Source organism: Diceros bicornis, chromosome 28, assembly GCF_020826845.1.
Source record: "Diceros bicornis minor isolate mBicDic1 chromosome 28, mDicBic1.mat.cur, whole genome shotgun sequence".
NCBI lineage: Eukaryota > Metazoa > Chordata > Mammalia > Perissodactyla > Rhinocerotidae > Diceros > Diceros bicornis.
This window is the reverse complement of record NC_080767.1, coordinates 28120277-28140416: the sequence shown is the minus strand read 5'-3', so window position 1 is coordinate 28140416 and position 20140 is coordinate 28120277. Positions and strand designations below refer to the sequence as shown.

At 37.0% G+C, this 20140-nt stretch overlaps 1 protein-coding gene across 1 annotated transcript in view; it reads left to right on the top strand.

Annotated features, from left to right (window-relative positions):
- The window catches only part of C5 (complement C5), a 92056-nt gene that overhangs the window by 44984 nt on the left and 26932 nt on the right, over positions 1-20140 (top strand). Inside the window, exons 19-26 of the mRNA XM_058524745.1 lie at positions 564-637; positions 1368-1507; positions 5149-5376; positions 12642-12702; positions 14647-14736; positions 15758-15970; positions 16422-16497; positions 19130-19289. Of these exons, the coding sequence (XP_058380728.1) occupies positions 564-637; positions 1368-1507; positions 5149-5376; positions 12642-12702; positions 14647-14736; positions 15758-15970; positions 16422-16497; positions 19130-19289 (1042 nt within the window). The remainder of the gene's footprint in view (positions 1-563; positions 638-1367; positions 1508-5148; positions 5377-12641; positions 12703-14646; positions 14737-15757; positions 15971-16421; positions 16498-19129; positions 19290-20140) is intronic.

Genomic DNA, 20140 nt, shown 5'->3' with positions numbered 1-20140 from the left:
CAGTTATAACAGTGAATTGCAATTTATTTACTTAACTCTTTCTTCCACTAGACTGTAAACTGCTTGAGAGCAGAACTATATCTTATGAGTGCTGTATATTCAGTGTTTAGCACTATGCCTGACACAAAGTTGGTGGACAATTACCATTTATTGAATGAAATTAATAAATATATAAGCTTAATCTTAACTGGAAAATTTTAGTTACGTCAACTTTGTTATGACAGTGTTGAGATGCATTACTTTGCTTCCCTCTTTTAGAACATACTACACATAATTTCTTCTTTGTTTTGTATGTTTTGAATTTGCAATGTTTCCAAGGCATCCTTCTGAATTTAAATTCCTATCATACAAGTGAAATATCTAAAAACGTGGAACAAGTAGGAGAGTTACTGAATATATTTTTCTTGCTTGATTTTTCCTTAATGCCTGATGTGATTTTGTTTTGTTGTGATTTTTTTTCCTTCTTCTAAAGTAGTATGAAGCACAAATTCTGTTAATGAATGCTGTCAAGCTGACTTAATCAGTGTTCCCCTGTATTTGAATATCAACGTTTTAACTTTCAGAAACCAGTTGCAGTTTGTGCTACCTGATTCTCTAACTACCTGGGAAATTCAAGGTGTTGGCATTTCAAATAGTGGTAAGCAAGCTTCAGTTATATACTCATTTAAGGAGTGACTTGATTAGCAAATGTAGTTTTTTGTTATTGTCTATTTAGTTTACCCAGGACTTAAGTGGTATCATTTTTTAAAATATTCTTTTTAATGTATTACAAAAAGACTTGGATATGCCCATATCTTTGACGATATAGAGATTTCTTCTTTATTCTTCAATTAGCCATCATTTTATAAATGCTGATGTCAAGGCCCCATTTTCCTTCATTTTTTTCTCAGTGACTGGGAGCTTGAGTAGAGTTAGAAACAAATGTGTGACTTCTCTCCTGGGCTTATGCCCTTTTGTGGTGATTTAGTGCAGATACTTTATAAACAACTTCAGAGGTAGCTTCGTTTGTTTGTTTGCTGTTGTTTTTACAAAATCTTGGTTTCCATAATCAAAATTTTATACTCATTAAATTGAGCCAACACAGAATATCTAAAAAGAGATTTGGTGCTTTACTTGATAAACATTCTCTTGCTTTATTTAGAACTAAATGTTCATTGGACAAATGAAGTTTTCTGTTAATACCAATAATTATTGAAATAAAGATCAATGAGTAGAAAATTCAGGGACATGAGGTGACACTGCAGAGAAAAACATGATCTAATATTTATTTTTTCTTGCGCAAAGCAAATGTGAGATATGTTAGCACTAGTAAAGCATTATAGGAATTCCCTAATATGCTTCTACTTTGCTTTCACTTTGGGCTAAAGGTATATGTGTTGCTGATACTCTCACGGCAAAGGTGTTCAAAGATTTCTTCCTGGAAATGAATATACCATATTCTGTTGTGCGAGGGGAACAGATCCAATTGAAAGGAACTGTTTACAACTATAGGACATCTGGGATGCAGGTAAGTAGGTATTTATGATGTGTTCAAATACATAGAAAAAAGAATCCTCTAATTTTATGAGAATTCTATTAATGGGATTATCACATACACAAAAAATAAAAATTCAACTCAGTTCAACAATATAAACTGAGCACTTACAATGAGTGCTGTGCTAGATGTGCAGCTTAATAAGTGAAGGGATGAAGAAAGGAGGAAGAGTTAAGACAAGTATTCATACAATTCCAATTTAAAGAAGGACACAAGGCTGTAAGATAATCACTGTGCTGGGACACTAGGGAAAGATGAGTTCATGTGTAGTTCATTTATCCGCCTGGACTCTGAGTTCCTTTATCTCCTTGCCTCTAACAACCCTTTCCTTTCCTCCATTTTAGCCATTCATAGTCATCTTCACTTTGTAGATCTTGTCATCCCCTCTGAAATCTTGATTTCAAACATCTCACCAACTGACCACAACCTCCTTCCTATCCTTCCAACTCATTAACCCTGTTACTTCATAGCTACAGCTCTGCAGCATCGTTGAAACCTCCAAACCATTGACTCCGCCACTTTTTTATTGTCTATTAGCCCTCTGCTATCTTTACTTCATTCCTGGTCCAGGTTAGAATTCATAAGCCACCATTATAATCACACTGATTAAAATTATGCCAACTCCTTTGATCCTCTCTTGCTCTAGGGTACACTCCATGAAAAATTCCAACCATGGTTGGACCCACCATTTGTCTTCTTTTTGCCAGCATACCTCTAAAGAGAATTATACAATAGGCTGACTGATTTCACTTGAAAATCACAATCACGAAACTTTTTATGGGAACTCAGTGTGGTCCAAAAATCTAACTATATTTTTTAAAAAGCTCTAATTTCATTCTTACAGATGAGTACTTCAGTGGTCTCCAAAAATTTTGCTTACATACTTCCTAGTTTTTTTTGGAAAAACTGTATACTCCATTGACACATTTTTTAATTGGTTATCTAAAATTTTTCATCTTAACTTCAAAACCACGCAGGTCTATGACTTTGGGAATATTTCGTTGTTGATATTTTTAAGATAAAGAGGTTATATCAAACTTTTAAATGTATACAGCAGAATCTAAATACCATAGCAATCCATTTTTAAATACCCAAATAAACTCTTATTAACAACAGATTATATGTCATTTCTTTTTCTCTGTGAACTCATATTTCCATTCCACTCTCCTGATGCTATATATTTTATGCTTGAATGTTTTCTATTGATCTCCCTATCATGTTTTGATGCAACAAAAATATGTACATTTCCATTGAAATTGAAATATTTTTAAATTCTATGATTATAAGACTCTGAGTGTCAAATAATTGCTTGTAAGTATAGGTAAAATTATATTAGGATTTTGATAGGTATTGTCCTGTTGAAAACTGACCTGCCAACATATTGACTCTTTTACATCTCTTTGTCCTTTGGCTTTATGTACTAGATCAGGGGTCAGCAATCTATGGCCCAAGGGCCAGAACTAGCCTATTGCCTTTTTTATGGCCTGTAAGCTAAGAACGGTTTTCACATTTTTAAAAGGTTGGAAAGAAGAAGATTTCACAGTATATGAAAATTATATGAAATTCAAATTTCAGAGTCCATAAGTAAAATTTACAGTCACACTCACTTGTGTAGGTATTATCTATAGCAGAGTTGAGTAGTTGTGACATAGACCATACGTGGTGTTTTCATTGCATTGCGCTACTGCTCAGAGCACTACAAATTGCAATGACACAATTATAACTTGACAGTGTTTTAAGTGACATGCATCTCACTGTACTGCCATGTTTAATTTAATTTTTAAATGATCAGTGCATTTTCATTATATCAAAACAAGAAACAAGAATATCTGTGATATCTCAGGGTTAGTCCCTATTAATTACCTTTCCTCTTGTGTATATGTTATATTTTCCTATTTCTTTATATCTAGTAATTTTGGATTGACACTTGGAATTTATTAATAAAATGTTATAGAGACTCTGGATTCTGTTATGTTCCTCTGAAGAGCTTTCATTTTGGTTTGTGTGTTTTAGCAGGCAGTCAGCTGAATTCAACCCCAAGCTCTGAATTCTCATGTCAGTTCTTTTAGCATTAGCTGGGATGCTTAGAGTCTGTGCTGTGTATAATTCAAGGGTTGGCCAAGTTTGAACAAAGTTTACACGCTGAACTTGGAGCACCTGCACTTTTCAGCTCTGGTGGCTGCCCAATACTCTGTCTGCTGGTTTTTTAAGCCAGTGAGGCAGCAGGTTCTACTGGGGGGTTAGCCACTCCTTAAGGCATAATGGGGCCTTCCCTCAGGTTAAAGCTGTAAAAAACAGAACTCTCACTGAGTACGATTCCCTTCTTCTTGAGTGTCACCTTCTCTTCCACTCTCTAGTGACTTCAGATAGTTTTTTTTTTTTTAAATATATAGTCTATCTAGAGCTTATAGTTACTATTTGCAGAAGGATTGTCCAATAGGAACAACTTGGCTATTACTGAAAACAGAACCACTGCCATAGTTTTTTTTTTTACTTGATATTTTGTATCAGTTTCAAAAGTTCCTTTCTAATCCAATTTACTAAGAGTTTTTATAATGAATATGTATTGAATTTTATCAAATGACTCTCTTATATCTGTCCTTCCCCATCCTTCCCCTGCTATCCTCAGGGAATCATTGGCCTTGGGGGACCTAACAGGCTTCTTTAATTCCTGCCCCACCCACCCAGGTTGTTGTGTTTCCCAAGAAGATAGTTAAGAGGGAGAAGGAATTTTCCATTTTTGAGAAATTCCTCAAATTAGTTGTTGAATGTTGGCAATGTTTCTTGTTTACCTGCTTGATTTATTCTGGATCTTATGGATTTATTCTTTTGAGTACAGTTCTCAATTCTATCAGTTCACTAGATTTTGGAGGGAAGATGAAAAGTATTCACTATTTGAGCCAGAAGTTGATAGGTACTATTATTATCCCCACTACAAAGATGAGGAAATGGAGGGTTAAAGGGGTCTTGCAACCTACTCTCATCAGTAAGATGTAAGTAAAAGGGGGTAAGAGGCAGACCCAAGATTTGAACCTAGGTCTTTCTGGAGGCAGAGTCTGGTTGTAAAATAGGGTACAAGTGGGAAATTAATAAGAGATAAGACTGGAAAAGTAAGTTGGGGGCATGTTGGGCAGGGCCTTGAATGCCAAGAGATGGAGTCTTCAGTCTTTCATAAAACCATTTGTTGAATACCAAAGGCTGAGCTAAATGATGCAAAGATGAATAAGGGACAAGGTGCCTGAGCCTGGGGCTCCCACTGTCTAAAATACAAACAGGTAAAGAGATGGTGTGACAAATGCAATCCTGACAACATGAACAAAGCACTTCAGTAGTTTCACGCCTGATTTAGTAGGTAAGAGTCTCAGGAAGCTAAGACATTTCTGAGCCAGGACTGAGATTTCCAGACATCCCTCCACTTTGCTAAGCAATACAGCAACCTGTGTGTGTGTTTTCAAAAATCTGAATTGAGCTTTCTCCTCTGCCTTAGAATCTGAGGGATTACTGTAACACTGGAAAAGTATCAGGGGAGAGTTTGTGTCCAGAGGAACACAGTTAGGGCATACTTTCCTTATCATAAAGTGTTTTGAGGTAATTGTTCACTGGTGATATTTCAGTTCTGTGTTAAAATGCCTCCCGTGGAGGGAATCTGTGCGTCGGGGAGCCCAGGCATCGACCATCAAAGGGGCAGGCCCTCCAGATGTCAGCCCCAGAGAATAGAGGGTTTGTCCAGTCACTTGGTGACCTTCAGCTTGCTTCCTCTGGAAATCGGCCTCCACAACATCAGCTTTTCACTGGAGACTTCATTTGGAAGAGAAATCTTAGTAAAAACATTACGAGTGGTGGTAAGAAAAACATGCTTTTTCTGATTCTTTTAGAAAACACTTTCTTCATTCTGAAAAAAAAGTTATTGGCAACTTATGCTTAAGTGATTTAGAAAGAGAGACAGAGAGAAAGAAAACAATAATGTAAATGCAACAAAATGTTAACATTTGGGAGAATCTGGATGGAGGTTATCTCAGATTTTTTTGTACTATTCCTGTAGCTTTTCTTTAAATCTGAAATTATGTTTAGAAAATTTAAATAAAATAATGATACTTCCTTATTGTAGAAAATAGGGAATACTGAAACCACAGAGAAGAGTATAAAAATCACCAATAACCCCCACACCCAGAGATACCCAATTTTAACAATTTGGTATACAGCCTTCCAGGTTTTCTCCCCCAAAAGTGTGTCTTGAAATATATGTGCCATACATGATGCTAGGAACTAGAGTTACAACAGTAATAAGACGCAGCCCATATATTTATAGTTTAGAATTTACAGTCTAGAAAATTTTCTTTATTATAAATGAGTAAACAGGCCAAAAAAGGAAGAAGACTATCATTTATTAAGAACTATTTACCCACACAGTCTGTTGAGTGTTTTCATGTTATCTTATTAAGATTAAGATGAGATTCTTGCCAAGAGTCACATGGCTAGTTAATGACAGAACTGGGTCTTCCTAGGTCTTCATTCTCTGAGTTCTGTTTTCAGCCATGAAATTCACTTCAGTAAACATGTACTAATTTATTTTGGGCAAGGCATGTTCTATGTGTCCTTGCATGGTGGTTCTATGCACAGACCCTGGAACTGGGCTGCCTGGGTTTGAATCCTGGCTCCACTACTCCCTAGCAGTGTGACATTGGATAAGTTTCTTTCTTTCTCTTTTTGTTTATTTTATTGAGGTCATAATGGATTATAACATTGTGAAATTTCAGGTGTACCTTATTATTTATCAGTTTCTGTGTAGACTGCATTGTGATCACCGCGAATATTGATCATGCCCGCCCCCCAATCCCCCGTCTCCTCTGGTAACCACTAATCTGTTCTCTTTGTCCATGTGTTTGTTTATCTTCCACATATGAGTGAAATCATGTGGTGTTTGTCTTTGCCTGGCTTATTTCGCTTAACGTCATACCCTTAAGGTCCATCCATGTTGTTGCAAATGGGACGATTTTGTCGTTTTTATGGCTGAGTAGTATTCCATTGTGTATACATACCACGTCTTCTTTATCCATTCATCAGTTGATGGGCACATGGGTTGCTTCCATGTCTTGGCTATTGTGAATAATGCTGCAACGAACATAGAGGTGCATAAGTCTCTTTGAATTGTTGATTTCAAGTTCTTTGGATAAATACCCAGTAGTGGGATAGCTGGATTGTATAGTATTTCTATTTTTAATTTTTTGAGAAATCTCCATACTGTTTTCCATAGTGACTGCACTAGTTTGCATTCCCACCAGCAGTGTATGAGGGTTCCCTTTTCTCCACATCCTCTCCAACATTTGTTATTTTTTGTCTTGGTAATTATAGCCATTGTAACAGGTGTAAGGTGCTATCTCATTGTAGTTTTGATTTACATTTACCTAATGATTAGTGATGTTGAACATCTCTTCATGTGCTTGTTGGCCATCCATATATCTTCTTTGGAAAAATCTCTGTTCGTATCCTCTGCCCATTTTTGACAGGGTTGTTTGTTTTTTTGTTGTTGAGTTGTATGAGTTCTTTATATATTTTGGAGATTAACCCCTTGTCAGATAATATGATTTGAAAATATTTTCTCCCAATTGGTGGGTTGTCTTTTCATTTTGTTCCTGGTTTCCTTTGCCTTGCAGAAGCTGTTTAGTCTGATGTAGCCCCATTTGTTTATATTTTCTTTTGTTTCCCATGCCTGAGTAGACGTGGTATTTGAAAAGATGCTGCTAAGACCAATGTCAAAGAGTGTACCGCCCATATTTTCTTCTAGGAGGTTTATGGTTTCAGGTCTTACCTTCAAGTCTTTAATCCATTTTGAATTAACTTTTGAGTATGGTGTAAGATAATGGTCTACTTTCATTCTTTTGCATGTGGCTGTCCAGTTTTCCCAACACCATTTATCGAAGAGACTTTCCTTTCTCCATTGTATGTTCTTGGCTTCTTTGTTGAAGATTAGCTGTCCATAGATGTGTGGTTTTACTTCTGGGCTTTCAATTCTGTTCCATTGATCTGTATGTCTGTTTTTGTGCCAGTACCATGCTGTTTTGATTACTATAGCTTTGTAGTATATTTTGAAGTCAGGGATTGTGATGCCTCCAGCTTTGTTCTTTTTTCTCAGGATTGCTTTCACTATTCAGGGTCTTTTGTTGTGCCATATAAATTTTAGGATTCTTTGTTCTATTTCCATGAATAATGTCATTAGTATTCCATTTGGGATCACATTGAATCTGTAGATTGCTTTGGGTAATAAGGACATTTTAACTCTGTTTATTCTTCCAATCCATGTGCATGGAATATCTTTCAATTTCTTTATGTCATCTTCAATTTCTTTCAATAATGTCTTATAGTTTTCATTGTATAGGTCTTTCACCTCCTTGGTTAAATTTATTCCTAGATATTTTATTCTTTTTGTTGCAGTTGTAAACGGGATTGTATTCTTGTGTTCTCTTTCTGCTAGTTCATTATTAGAGTATAGAAATGCAACTGATTTTTGTAAGTTGATTTTGTACCCTGAAAATTTGCTGTAGTTGTTGATTATTTTTAACAGTTTTATGATGGATTCTTTAGGGTTTTCTTTATATAGAATCATACCACCTGCAAACAGCGAGAATTTCACTTCTTCCTTTCCAATTTGGATACCTTTTATTTCTTTTTCTTGCCTAATTGCTCTGGCCAAAACCTCCAGTACTATGTTGAATAAGAGTGGTGAGAGTAGGCACCCTCATCTTGTTCCTGTTCTCAGAGGGATGGCTTTCAGTTTTTCACCATTGAGTATGATTTTGGCTGTGGGTTTGTCATATATGGCCTTCATTACGTTGAAGTACTTTCCTTCTGTACTCATTTTATTGAGAGTTGTTATCATAAATGCATGTTGGATCTTGTCAAATGCTTTCTCTGCATCTATTGAAATGATCATGTGGTTTTTATTCCTCCTTTTGTTAATGTGGTGTATCGCATAGATTGATTTGTGGATGTTGAACCATCTCTGCATCCCTGGGATAAATCTCACTTGATCATGGTGTATGGTCCTTTTAAAGTATTGCTCTATTCGGTTTGCCAATATTTCATTGAGGATTTTTGCATCTATGTTCATCAGCGATATTGGCCTGTAATTTTCCTTCACTGTGTTGTCCTTGTCTGGTTTTGGGATCAGGGTGATGTTGGCCTCATAGAATGAGTTAGGAAGCATTCCATCTTCTTCAATTTTTTGGACTAGTTTGAGAAGGATAGGTATTAAGTCTTCTTTGAATGTTTGGTAGAATTCTCCAGAGAGACCATCTGTTCCTGGACTTTTGTTTTTTGGGAGGTTTTTGATTACTGTTTCAATCTCTTTAGTTGTGATTGGTCTATTCAGATTCTCTATTTCTTCTTGATTCAGTTTTGGGAGGTTGTATGAGTCTAAGACTATCCATTTCTTCTAGGTTGCCCAATTTGTTGGCATATAGATTTTCGTGTATTCTTTTATAATCCTTTGTATTTCTGTGGTGTCTATTGTAATTTTTCCTCTTTCATTTCTAATTTTATTTATTTGAGCCTTCTCTCTTTTTTTCCTAGTGAGTCTGGCTAAGAGTTTGTCAATTTTGTTTATCTTCTCAAAGAACTAGCTCTTAGTTTCATTGATCCTTTCTACTGTTTTTTTGGTTTCTATTTCATCTATTTCTGCTCTGATTTTTATTATTTCCCCCCTTCTACTGACTTTGGGCTTTGTTTTTTCTTCTTTTTCTAGCTCTGTTAGGTGTGGTTTAAGGTTACTTATTTGAGATTTTCCTTGTTTGTTGAGGTGGACCTGTATTGCTATGAATTTCCCTCTTAGCACCACTTTTGCTGCATCCTATAAGAGTTGGTATGATGTATTTTCCATTTCATTTGTCTCCGGATATTTTTTCTTTCTCCTTTGATTTCTTCATTGATCCAATGGTTGTTCAGTAGCAAGTTGTTTAATCTCCACGTATTTGTGACTTTCCCAGATTTTTTTTTGTAGTTGATTTCTAGTTTCATAGTGTTATGATGAGAAAAGATGCTTGATATGATTTCAATCTTCCTAAATTTATTGAGGCTTGTCTTGTTTCCCAACATATGGTTTATCTTTGAGAATGTTCCATGTGCACTTGAGAAGAATGTGTATTCTACTGTTTTGGATGGAATGTTCTATATATATCTATTAAGTCCATTTGGTCTAGTTTTTCATTTAATTCCACTATTTCCTTGTTGACTTTCTGTCTGGGTGATCTATCCATTGATGTAAGTGAGGTCCCCTGCTATTATTGTGTTGCTGTTAATTTCTCCCTCTAGGTCTGTTAACAATTGCTTTATGTACTTTGGTGCTCCTGTGTTAGGTGCATATATATTCATAAGTGTTATGTCTTCTTGGTGGAATGTCCCTTTTGTCGTTATATACTGCCCATCTTTGTCTCTCATTGCCTTTTTTATCTTGAAGTCTGCTTTGTCTTATATAAGTATGGCAACACCTGCGTTCTTTTATTTGCCGTTTGCTTGGAGTATCATCTTCCATCCCTTCACTCTGAGCTTATGTTTGTCTTTAGAGCTGAGATGTGTTTCCTGGAGGGAGCATATTGTTGGGTCTTGTTTTTTAATCATCCAGCTACTCTGTGTCTTTTGATTGGAGAATTCAATCCCTTTACATTTAGAGTGATTATTGATGTATGAAGGCTTAACACTGCCATTTTATCTCTTGTTTTCTGGTTGTTCTATATTTCCCTTGTTTCTCTTCCCATGTATTTCTGACTGCCATTTCAGTTTGGTGATTTTCTATGATGGTCTTCTCATTATTTATCATTTGTGTCTCTGTTCTGATTTTTTGTTTAGTGGTTACCATGAGGTTTGTATAAAAGATCTCGTAGATGAGATAGTCCATTTTCTGATAGCCTCTTATCTCCATTGGCCTAAACAAGTTCCATTCCTTTCCTCTTCCCCGTCTAAGTTACTATTGTCACAAATTATTCCATTTTGTGTTTTGAGTTTGTGATTAAAATGAAGTGTTTATAGTTATATTTGATGCTTTCCTTCCCCTTATCTTTAATGTTATGACTAACTGTTTGATAACCTGTTCTGATAGAGAGCTGCAATTTTCTGATTTTCTCTGTCTATTTATCTCCTTGTTCAAAGCTTTGTGAACTTTTCCTGTTTATTTCAGGTATGAGTGCATTCTTGATCATTTCTTGTAGGGGGTCTTGTGGCAACGAACTCTCTCAGCTTTTGTTTATCTGGGAAACTTTTTATTCCTCCATCTTATCTGAAGGATGGTTTCACTGGAAAGAATATTCTTGGCTGAAAGTTTTTGTCTTTCAGTATTTTGAATATATCATTCCACTCTCTCCTAGCTTGTAAGGTTTCTGCTGAGAAGTCCGCTGAAAGCCTGATAGGGGTTTCTTTGTAGATTATTCTCTTCTGCCTTGTTGCCCTTAATACTTTTTCTTTGTCACTGAATTTTGCCAGTTTTACTAATATATACCTTGGAGAAGGTCTTTTGCATTGATGTAATTAGGAATTCTATTGGCTTCACTTACTTGTAGTTCCAGTTCCTTCCCCAGGTTTGGGAAGTTCTCAGCTATTATTTCTTTGAACAAGCTCTCTGCTCCTTTGTCCCTGTCTTCTCCCTCTGGAATACCTATAATCCTTATGTTGTATTTCCTAATTAAGTCAGATATTTCTTGGAGAATTTCTTCTTTTTTTTTTTTAAGTCATAGTTCTTTCTCGTCCTCCACCTGAAGCATTTCTGTATTTCTGTCCTTTAAGTTACTAATTCTATCCTTCATAATGTCAGCTCTGTTTTTTTTTTAGAGTTTCAATCTCTTTTGTGAAAAATTCCTTCTGCTCATTAATTTTATTCCTGAGTTCATTGAACTGTCTTACTGAGTTTTCTTGTAACTCATTGAGTTTCTTTATGATAACTATTTTGAATTCTCTGTCATTTGTATTGTAAATTTCTGTGACTTCAGGATTGATTTCTGGAGACTTTCCTTCTGATCTAGAGTGTTAATGTATTTCTTCATGGTGTTTGATGAAGTGTACCTTTGCTAGCACATAGTGGTGGCATCTGGTCGCAGATTCCACCTGCCACCACTGGTGGGGGGGGCAGGAGCTGTGTTTTCTGAATCCATCATGTCCATTGGAAGTTGTGCCCATCTGCTGGAAGTTGTGCCAATAGGGCTCATCTGCCCACTGGCCACCAGTTTGGCAGGTTACACATGCTGGCACAGGCACTCTGGTGTGGATCCACTGCTCTGGCTGACCAGCCGAGCTGGTGCACCAGGTGGGAGCAGAGGGACACTTTCTTTCATGTGTGTGAGCCTGCTCTGTACTCACTGGCAGCCCACCTGGGCTGCTGAGCTTGGTGGGCGTGCCCACATGGTAGCTGAGCTCCCTTGGTGTGGAGTGTTCCTGTGGGCTGGGATGCACTCTGAAAGCAAAGCATTTGCGTGCAGGCCTGCCTGTTCCCCTACCTCTTCTTAGAGTTGCACACTGGCTACTGCGTGCAGACCCATAACCTAGATTGCTGCTGCTGGGGAGCAGGAGGAGATCTGCTCACCTCCTTCCACTGCTTCCTGGGGATCCAGTACCCCCACCTTCAGACGTATGGCTGTGTGGATCTCTCAGACATCCTGTTGTGCTGTGTGTGTATCCTCTATTGGTTAATAAATGTCCTTTTGGTTGTATCTTAGGGGGTAGAGACTAAGGGAACAGCTCACTCTGCCATGATGCTGTCATCACTCCCTGGATAAGTTTCTTGATCTCGCTGTTTGTCAGTTTCCTTATCTGTCAAATAGGAGTAATAATAGCACCTACTTTGAGTATTTTTGAGGTTGAATGAGCTAATATATACAACGCATTTGGATCAATGACATGGCTTATAATAACTTCTATTTAAGTGTTTTCTCTGATGATTGTGCAAATAGCCAGAAAATCTTATTCCTGCATGTATGTATATATAAGTATTTGTACATACTTTGACTTCTCCAAAAGAAAAAGGACTTTTTAATTGGAAAAGTGGTCAAGAAAAGTTGATCCAAGGAATTCAGGTAATATAAATTTAGTTATGTTCTTAACTGAATGTTTTCTGCCTTTATTTTAGCCAGAAGGTGTTAAAAGGGAAAGTTATGCTGGTGTTACTCTCGACCCAAAGGGTATTTATGGTAAGCACCATGATTTTGTATTTTATTTGTCATCTTTTGCCCTAGAAATTAAAGTGTATATGTAAACTGAAAAACTATTTTTCAAAATGTTAATTTTCTAGAATCAGAAACATACATTTCTTAGTTCATTGCCACTCTTGATAGCATGTGTTGCACTATAATCTGGATGGGTTTAGAACAAAGAAAAATAACTCCATTAGTTTTAAATGCAAAGCATTGAAATAGTAATAATTGCATGACTTCCCTTATATATTAGTCATTTTATATCCATCACAATAATAATTTATAATATTTTCTTATAGAACTATCAGTCCAAAGAATACCTAAGAAAAAATCATTTACATACTTATTTAACATGTATTATTTGAAAACACAGCAATGCTGGTTAACTACTTAACAAACCCACTCCTCATTGTTCCTGCTTCCTTCAATTGAGATGTTCTGAATCTTCTTAGAGTTAGAATTTTGCAAACTTTTGAGCACTTAGGGCCTAAATACATGTGCATTTATGAAATTTAGAATGTGCTCAGTTAAAAATTCTTTTCAACAAAAAAGACAAACTGCCATAGTTCTTAATAAATAGTTAAAATTTACCTTACTGTTGCATTGAATCATTTTTCTTTTCTTTCAATGATACAGCAATGGGAAAAAAAGTTTGCTTACAAATCAAGACCACTATACTCAGAGTGCCATTTCCTCTGGGATAGCAAAGAATTAAGACATTTACATTACCTTATTACTTATATTATTTTTACCCTCACAAAAACCCTTTCAGGAAAATATTATTACCTCTATTTAACTGATGAACAAGCCAAGGTATAGAAAGATTAAGTGTCTAACTCAGTGTCACATATAGAGTAAGCTCTTCCTGAACTCCATGCTCTTTCAACCACACTGCAAACCTCTTAAATGTCTTCTGAGCTTGATTTTAATATTATATCCTCAGTCTTTATCAAAGATTAATAAAGAAAGAAGTTACCTGAGGAACGTTCCTGTCTCTTCTGCAAAGCCATGTGGCTTGTCCATTAAATTGGAAAATGTCACTATTTTTTTTAGCATCTGCCACGTGCCAGACACCATACTAAGTGCTGGGAATACAGCATTCAATAAGAGATGGTTCCTGCCCTCAAAGAATTTTCTTAGCCTGACAATGGGAGTTGGAGTCTATTTGTGGTGACTTCTGTGGGCTCTGCCATAAACTTCCTGAGTTCAGATCACAGCTCCATTTGTACTAGCTCTGTGACCTTGAACAATTTGCTTTCAAAGCCTCATTTTCCTCATCTATAAAATAAAAATAATAATAGACCTAGCATACGGGCTTGTTGTGAGGATCCAATATAACAATGCATTTAAAGAGTTTAGCAGAATGCTTGGCATTCTATCATTCTACTGAATGATAAGTATTATCATTTTTATGAAATAAACCAATGATTACAGTAGAAAAATGCTCTGATACAGGTGTGCTAAAACTCTCTTATTGTGCATAGAAAAAAATGTCTAAGTCAGACTGAGAGGAGAAAGTGGAAAGAATTTCAGGGGATGTTTCCCAATGGAGCTAATCTTCACATCTCCTTGAGAAAGGAATTACATATTAGTTATTTTTAGATTTCAGTTCTGAGAACAATTTTCTCTCTTTGGACAAAATGGCATGCTCCCTTTTACTGGTGAATAAGATTTATATAACCTATTTATTTCCTATCTTGTAATGACCAGGAAGCTTACAGTCAAATTTAATGCTTTACTGAAAGAGATTATATAAGCCTAGGGTGTGATAAAAAAATCTTCAATTATTTTTAACTTTCTTGTTAAATTTTAATATTGTTATTGTTAAGAGTTTTTTATTTAACAAAATTCTTTAGAAGTGGGTATATTATAAATAACCTGCAAATAGTCTTCCCTCAAGAACTCTGTGTAAATCTACTAATTTTTTTTTTTTAATTTCAGGTGCTGTTAGCAGACGAAAGGAGTTCCCATACAGGGTACCATTAGATTTGGTCCCCAAAACAGAAGTCAAAAGGATTGTGAGTGTAAAAGGTAGATGAACAAATGCCATTTTTATTTCTTATTTCACTTTGTGCTTCAAACGAAAATCGAATATCCTCATGATTATACTATTTCTCTACTCAGTAGCATATGCAAATCCGCCTCTGGGATTACCCTAATCCTACTCCCACCTTCAAATCCCCAACCACTCTTTCTTCTATCTTCTTCCACTAGCCTGATTTAAATAGAGATTCATTCTCCCATGATGGAGAGTGGGGGTGTCATTGACCCAAAGACTTCTCTAAAATAGAGGTGCAACTGCTTCTAGACTTAAAGAACTTTCCATCATCTCAGTGGCCAGTCCTGCTCCAGAGAAGGCTTTATGACCTGCAAATGGCCCCAAGAGAGCAGCACTGCTCTGCTAAAGGACCGGTCCTGGAGGTTCTCTCCCCTCTAGTACATTTGCAGAAGTGGTGTCTTTGGTGGGTTTTCCCTATTTTCCAGCTTTATAATTCAATGACATGTCATTGAAATAATAGAATGTCCTGACTACATTTTATCTCAGGTAAAACTTTGGAATCACATGATGTTAGTACTGGAAAGGACCTTTTTAATCATGTGCAACCCTGTTGTTGGATATATGAGACAGTGTTTGCCCAAGATCACACAGTGAGTTATGGACAGAGCCCTCACAGCATTCACAGTTCAGACTCTTTGTTCTGGTTTGTGGAAGAGATTGATTAATAGGGTTTACAATGTCTAACTCGATCTATTGAATGGCAACTAATTTGCCATGTCCTCTATGCGGTAATCCACCCACTGTATTACATCATCTTACCACCATATTCCAGTGGTATTTTTAAGCCTGATTTTGGTATTTCTTTTAAATCCACCTTCCTAACCAAATCTTTTTTAAAATCTCTCCTCAGTTCTGAGAAGTAATTCAACTGCCTAGATAAGGAGGAAAGAATAGGGATGATTGCTCTTATCTCTACTTAAAATATACTGTTACTCAGTTAAAAGTTGATAGAAATTGATTGTGTTTACTTTGACTTTTGTTTGTTTGTTTCAGGACTGCTTATAGGTGAGGTCATGTCTGCAGTTCTGAGTCAGGAAGGCATTGATATCCTTACCCACCTCCCCAAGGGGAATGCTGAGGCGGAACTGATGAGTGTCGTCCCGGTATTCTATGTTTTTCACTACTTGGAAGCAGGAAATAATTGGAACATTTTTTCTCCTGACTCATTAACTAAAAAACAGTACCTGAAGAAAAAATTAAAAGAAGGTAAAAAAAACTCTATTTCACATAGGATACATAAAAATCTTGTGATTTTTAAACTAATATTTAAGTTGTTATGAATTATACAAAAGCTTGATTATAAAAGCATTTCAGGGGAAAAAAAATCACAAAGTGGACTCTACTATGTAAATAAATACTATTTCCTGTAGCATTTTGGCTTAACTTGCCAAAATGCCTGGATGAGAGACAAGACACCTGCATTCCAAACTCTACAGAGCACTTCCTTCCTTCTTGAATGAGCTCAGAATGTTCCACTTGATAATTCCCAATTCAAGCGATTCATATACTTCCTTGGAGAAGTTCAATGTTGGCCACAGAGCATATGCTTTCTGCCCAGCACCAAAGGAAGTGTACCATTCCCAGGGGCTAATGAGGCGCTCTTCGAGTAGAAATGGAGGTCAGTGAAGCACTGTGTTCTTTTTCTGGTGCCTCTTAGGGATGGTGAGCATCATGTCCTACAGAAATGCTGACTATTCTTACAGCATGTGGAAGGGTGGAAGTGCTAGCACTTGGTAAGTAGAGGTTTTGACTTGCATTTTCATATAGTAGTTGATTAAGTAATTAAAGAATAACAATCTAATGGAAACTCCATGCGTCCAGTTGCTCAGCCTAAAAGCCTAGTCATCCTTCACTGCCCTCTTTCTCTTACAAGCCACATCTGATCTAGCAAATACTTTTGGCTGCACCTTCAAAATATATCCTGAACCCTACTACTTCTCACCAACCCCACTGCACCATCCTGGTCCAAGCCTCTCTCACCTGGATTATTGCACTAGCCTCCTCTGATCTTTTACCTTCAGCCCTTGCCCCTCTTCAGTCTATACTTAGCACTGGAGTAACCCTGTTAAAACATAAGTTAGGCCACACCACTCAAAACCATTCAGAAGCCTCCCATCTTACCCAGGGTAAAAATCAATCTTCTTACTGTGATCTACAAGGCCCTACATGATCTGGCCTTGCCTCACGTCTCTGACCACACCCCCTACCACTCTCTTTCATTCCACTGAAGCCCCACTGGCTTCCTTGCTTTTTCTCAAACATGCCAGCCGTGTTTTCACCTTAAGGCCTTTGCATTAACTGCTCCCTCTGTCTGGAGTGCTCCTCCCCAGGTATCAGCATGACTGGCTCCCTTCCATCCCTCAGGTCTTTACCAAAAATCACCTTCTCAGGGAGGCCTCCACTAATGATTTCATCTAAAATTGCATGCCATTCTCATCCCAACACTTCATATCCTTCTCCCCAACTTTCTTTTCTTCTTAGAATTTATCATTAACATTCTTACTTATCTCACTTATTGTCTGTCTTGCCACTAAAATGTAAACTCCAATATGTGGACAGTTCCAAGTGTTCCTAGTGCCTGGTACATACCTGGCACATAGTAGGTGCTCAATAAGTACTTATTTGGTGATGCATAATGACCTCCAGAATTCTGAAGATTTGAGGGGAAAACTTTGTGAATTAATTAAAAGTGCATATGGCAGTCTATTTTCAAAAAATACTATCATGCTTTGACAAAATATTTAATAAAAACACAGTGTGCCAGGTGCTTTGTAGTTTCTACTATATGACGCTCTTTTAAGGAGTTTATAATCTAGAATAATTGACTTTTAGATTATGCCCTTTAACTATTGAGCGTCCCCAGGATTTCATCCTTGACCCTCTTATTTTCTGTAATCTCTCCTTGTGCAATTCCATCTTTGCACATGACTCCCGTAACTTCTGTGCAGACAATTCCCTAATCGATGTCTGAAGGCCTAACTTCTTTCCTAAGTTCCAGATCCACATTTCTAGGGGTCTGAGAGCCAAAGGCCCTTCAGACACAATCCATACCAAATTCATTCTTTTGTTTCTCTGTTCCTTTAATCAGTGCATAGCAAGACTCTGTACTTTGTCCCCATTGACCCAGTTTGCCTCCTCCCTTTCCTTTTGGCTCTATATCCAATCAGTCATCAAGTCCCACAGATTGTACCTTAGAAGTGGGTCTAACCATGTGTGGGTAGCACTTTTGAAAAGACACATAAACCCTCAGAGCACGCCAACCAGAGGGTAACAACCAGGAGGTGGGGGTGGAGGTTCATGCAAACTGGAAACCACCACAACAGGAGCTGGGAACCGAATGCTTGGAGAACAGAAATCTCCATGAGAAGATGTGATAGCCTTCAGTAAACACCCAGAGCCTCTCAAGAGTTCCGGGCAAGACCGAGTGGACGGTGTTCAGCCAGAAACATAGATACACTTGGGACTCAACTCCACAAGTTCCTTGAGAGAAATATATACGTAGAAGAAAATGGCCAGCATCTAAATACTTTCAAAAAAAAAATGTTTTTTTGAAAAATACAAGGAAGATACAAAAAGTGCAAAGAATAAAATATTCATTTTAAAAAGAAAAATGAAAACAAAATTTTAAGGTGAGGGAGAGAGTCAAGTGATCTGAGCCTCAAATGCATCTGAGGAGCTCAAGAGTGGGTGGTTCTTGGGCAGCTGAGCGGGTGAGGGAACCAGAGGAGAGGGGTGGAGGTGTCAGAGGCATTGAGGGGATGATAAACTAGATCCTCTCTGATATTCTTTGAGAGATATTAGTAGAGACTGAAATTGCTTTTTAACTCAGTAATCATCATAGTTAAATCTTCCTTGTGAGGTGGCGACTTCTGCATCAATGGCATGGCTCAAGGGGAAGCGAGCTAAACACTCTTGCGGATGTTGGGGAAGGGGATTCAGACCTCAGATAGGGATTCAGATAACGTAACTTGTACAGATTTTACAATCTAGAATTTTATGATTTTATTCTTCCACATCTCAGTTCATAGGTCAGTGCCTTGACTCAAAACTATTTGTTTCACCGCTATTGTCTTTAAGTTTAGAGTGCAGTTTTTTGTTTTGGTTTTTTTATCATCAGGCATCAATTTTTAGCTTGTGTGTGGGCTAACAATGTTGCTGCTCACATCTGTTGACTGAATGTTTTTGGACATCTCCATAAAATTGTCCCTTCCCTTGTGAAATGGTGACAACTTACTTTGGAATTGTATGTTTTAAAATGTTATTTTCTTTTAAAGAATAAACACCGTATGAACTAAAACATGCTGTAAATTGAAAGCCAAAGGGAATCGATGTCTAAATATTTATTTATTTGATTTTGTCTTAAAGGTTAACAGCTTTTGCTTTAAGAATACTTGGACAAGTAAATATGTATGTAGAGCAGAACCAAAATTCAATTTGTAACTCTTTATTGTGGCTGGTTGAGAATTGTCAACTAGAAAATGGATCTTTTAAGGAAAATTCCCAGTATCAACCAGTAAAATTACAGGTGAGGAAACCAAATGTACAGATTAGCAATAGTTTTATTTACAAGGTTGAGTTTTTTCTCTTCCCATTTTAGGAAGACAAAGAAGAGAGGAAAAAATATATGTAACCCTGCAGGAAACTCCTCTTGTGTACAGGCAAAGAATTTGAGACATCTACTGCACTTCAAACAATTCATTATAGGTCAGATAAGTGATATCCTAGACATTTCACATAACAAGCAGTGGTGGTTCACAGGGTGTAAGTGCTATAGATCTCAAACAGGTAAAACGCACTCATGTGTCCAGGTACCCTTGGTATAGAATCTGTACGTGAAGTTCAGAGCCTTCTTACAGGTCAAGGCTGCCAGGTGTTGTCATGAAAGATGGGACCCTATTTACATCCTGTTTTTAAGAGAGATTGGGGTTAATTTATTAAAAAGCACAAGCGCATGTATACGCTTGAATTACAAAGTAATTTTAATACGTTTCTCTCCAAGATATCACTATAATATCTTCTACTCCTTAGAATATTTCCTTAAGAGTCAACAGTTTTTTTGTTTGTTTTGTTTTGTTTGTTTTTGTTGTTTTGCCTGCCCTAATCCAATCCCTTTTATATCAGGCACAAGTGGCTCTCTGGCTAATAGGGGTCTCATAATGGTGCTCTGTGGCACCAATAGCAGATTAGGACTCACAAGAAATGGGGGCAACTGACATCACCTTGGCGCTTTGAGAAAAGTAAAATACTATAACAATTTTTTTTCTTAAGATGCCCACCCATATATCCCTCCATCCTCCTATCCATCCATCTATCTGCATTCATTCAACAACCATTCACTGAGCACCTAATACATGCAAGGGCTTATTTTGGACATGA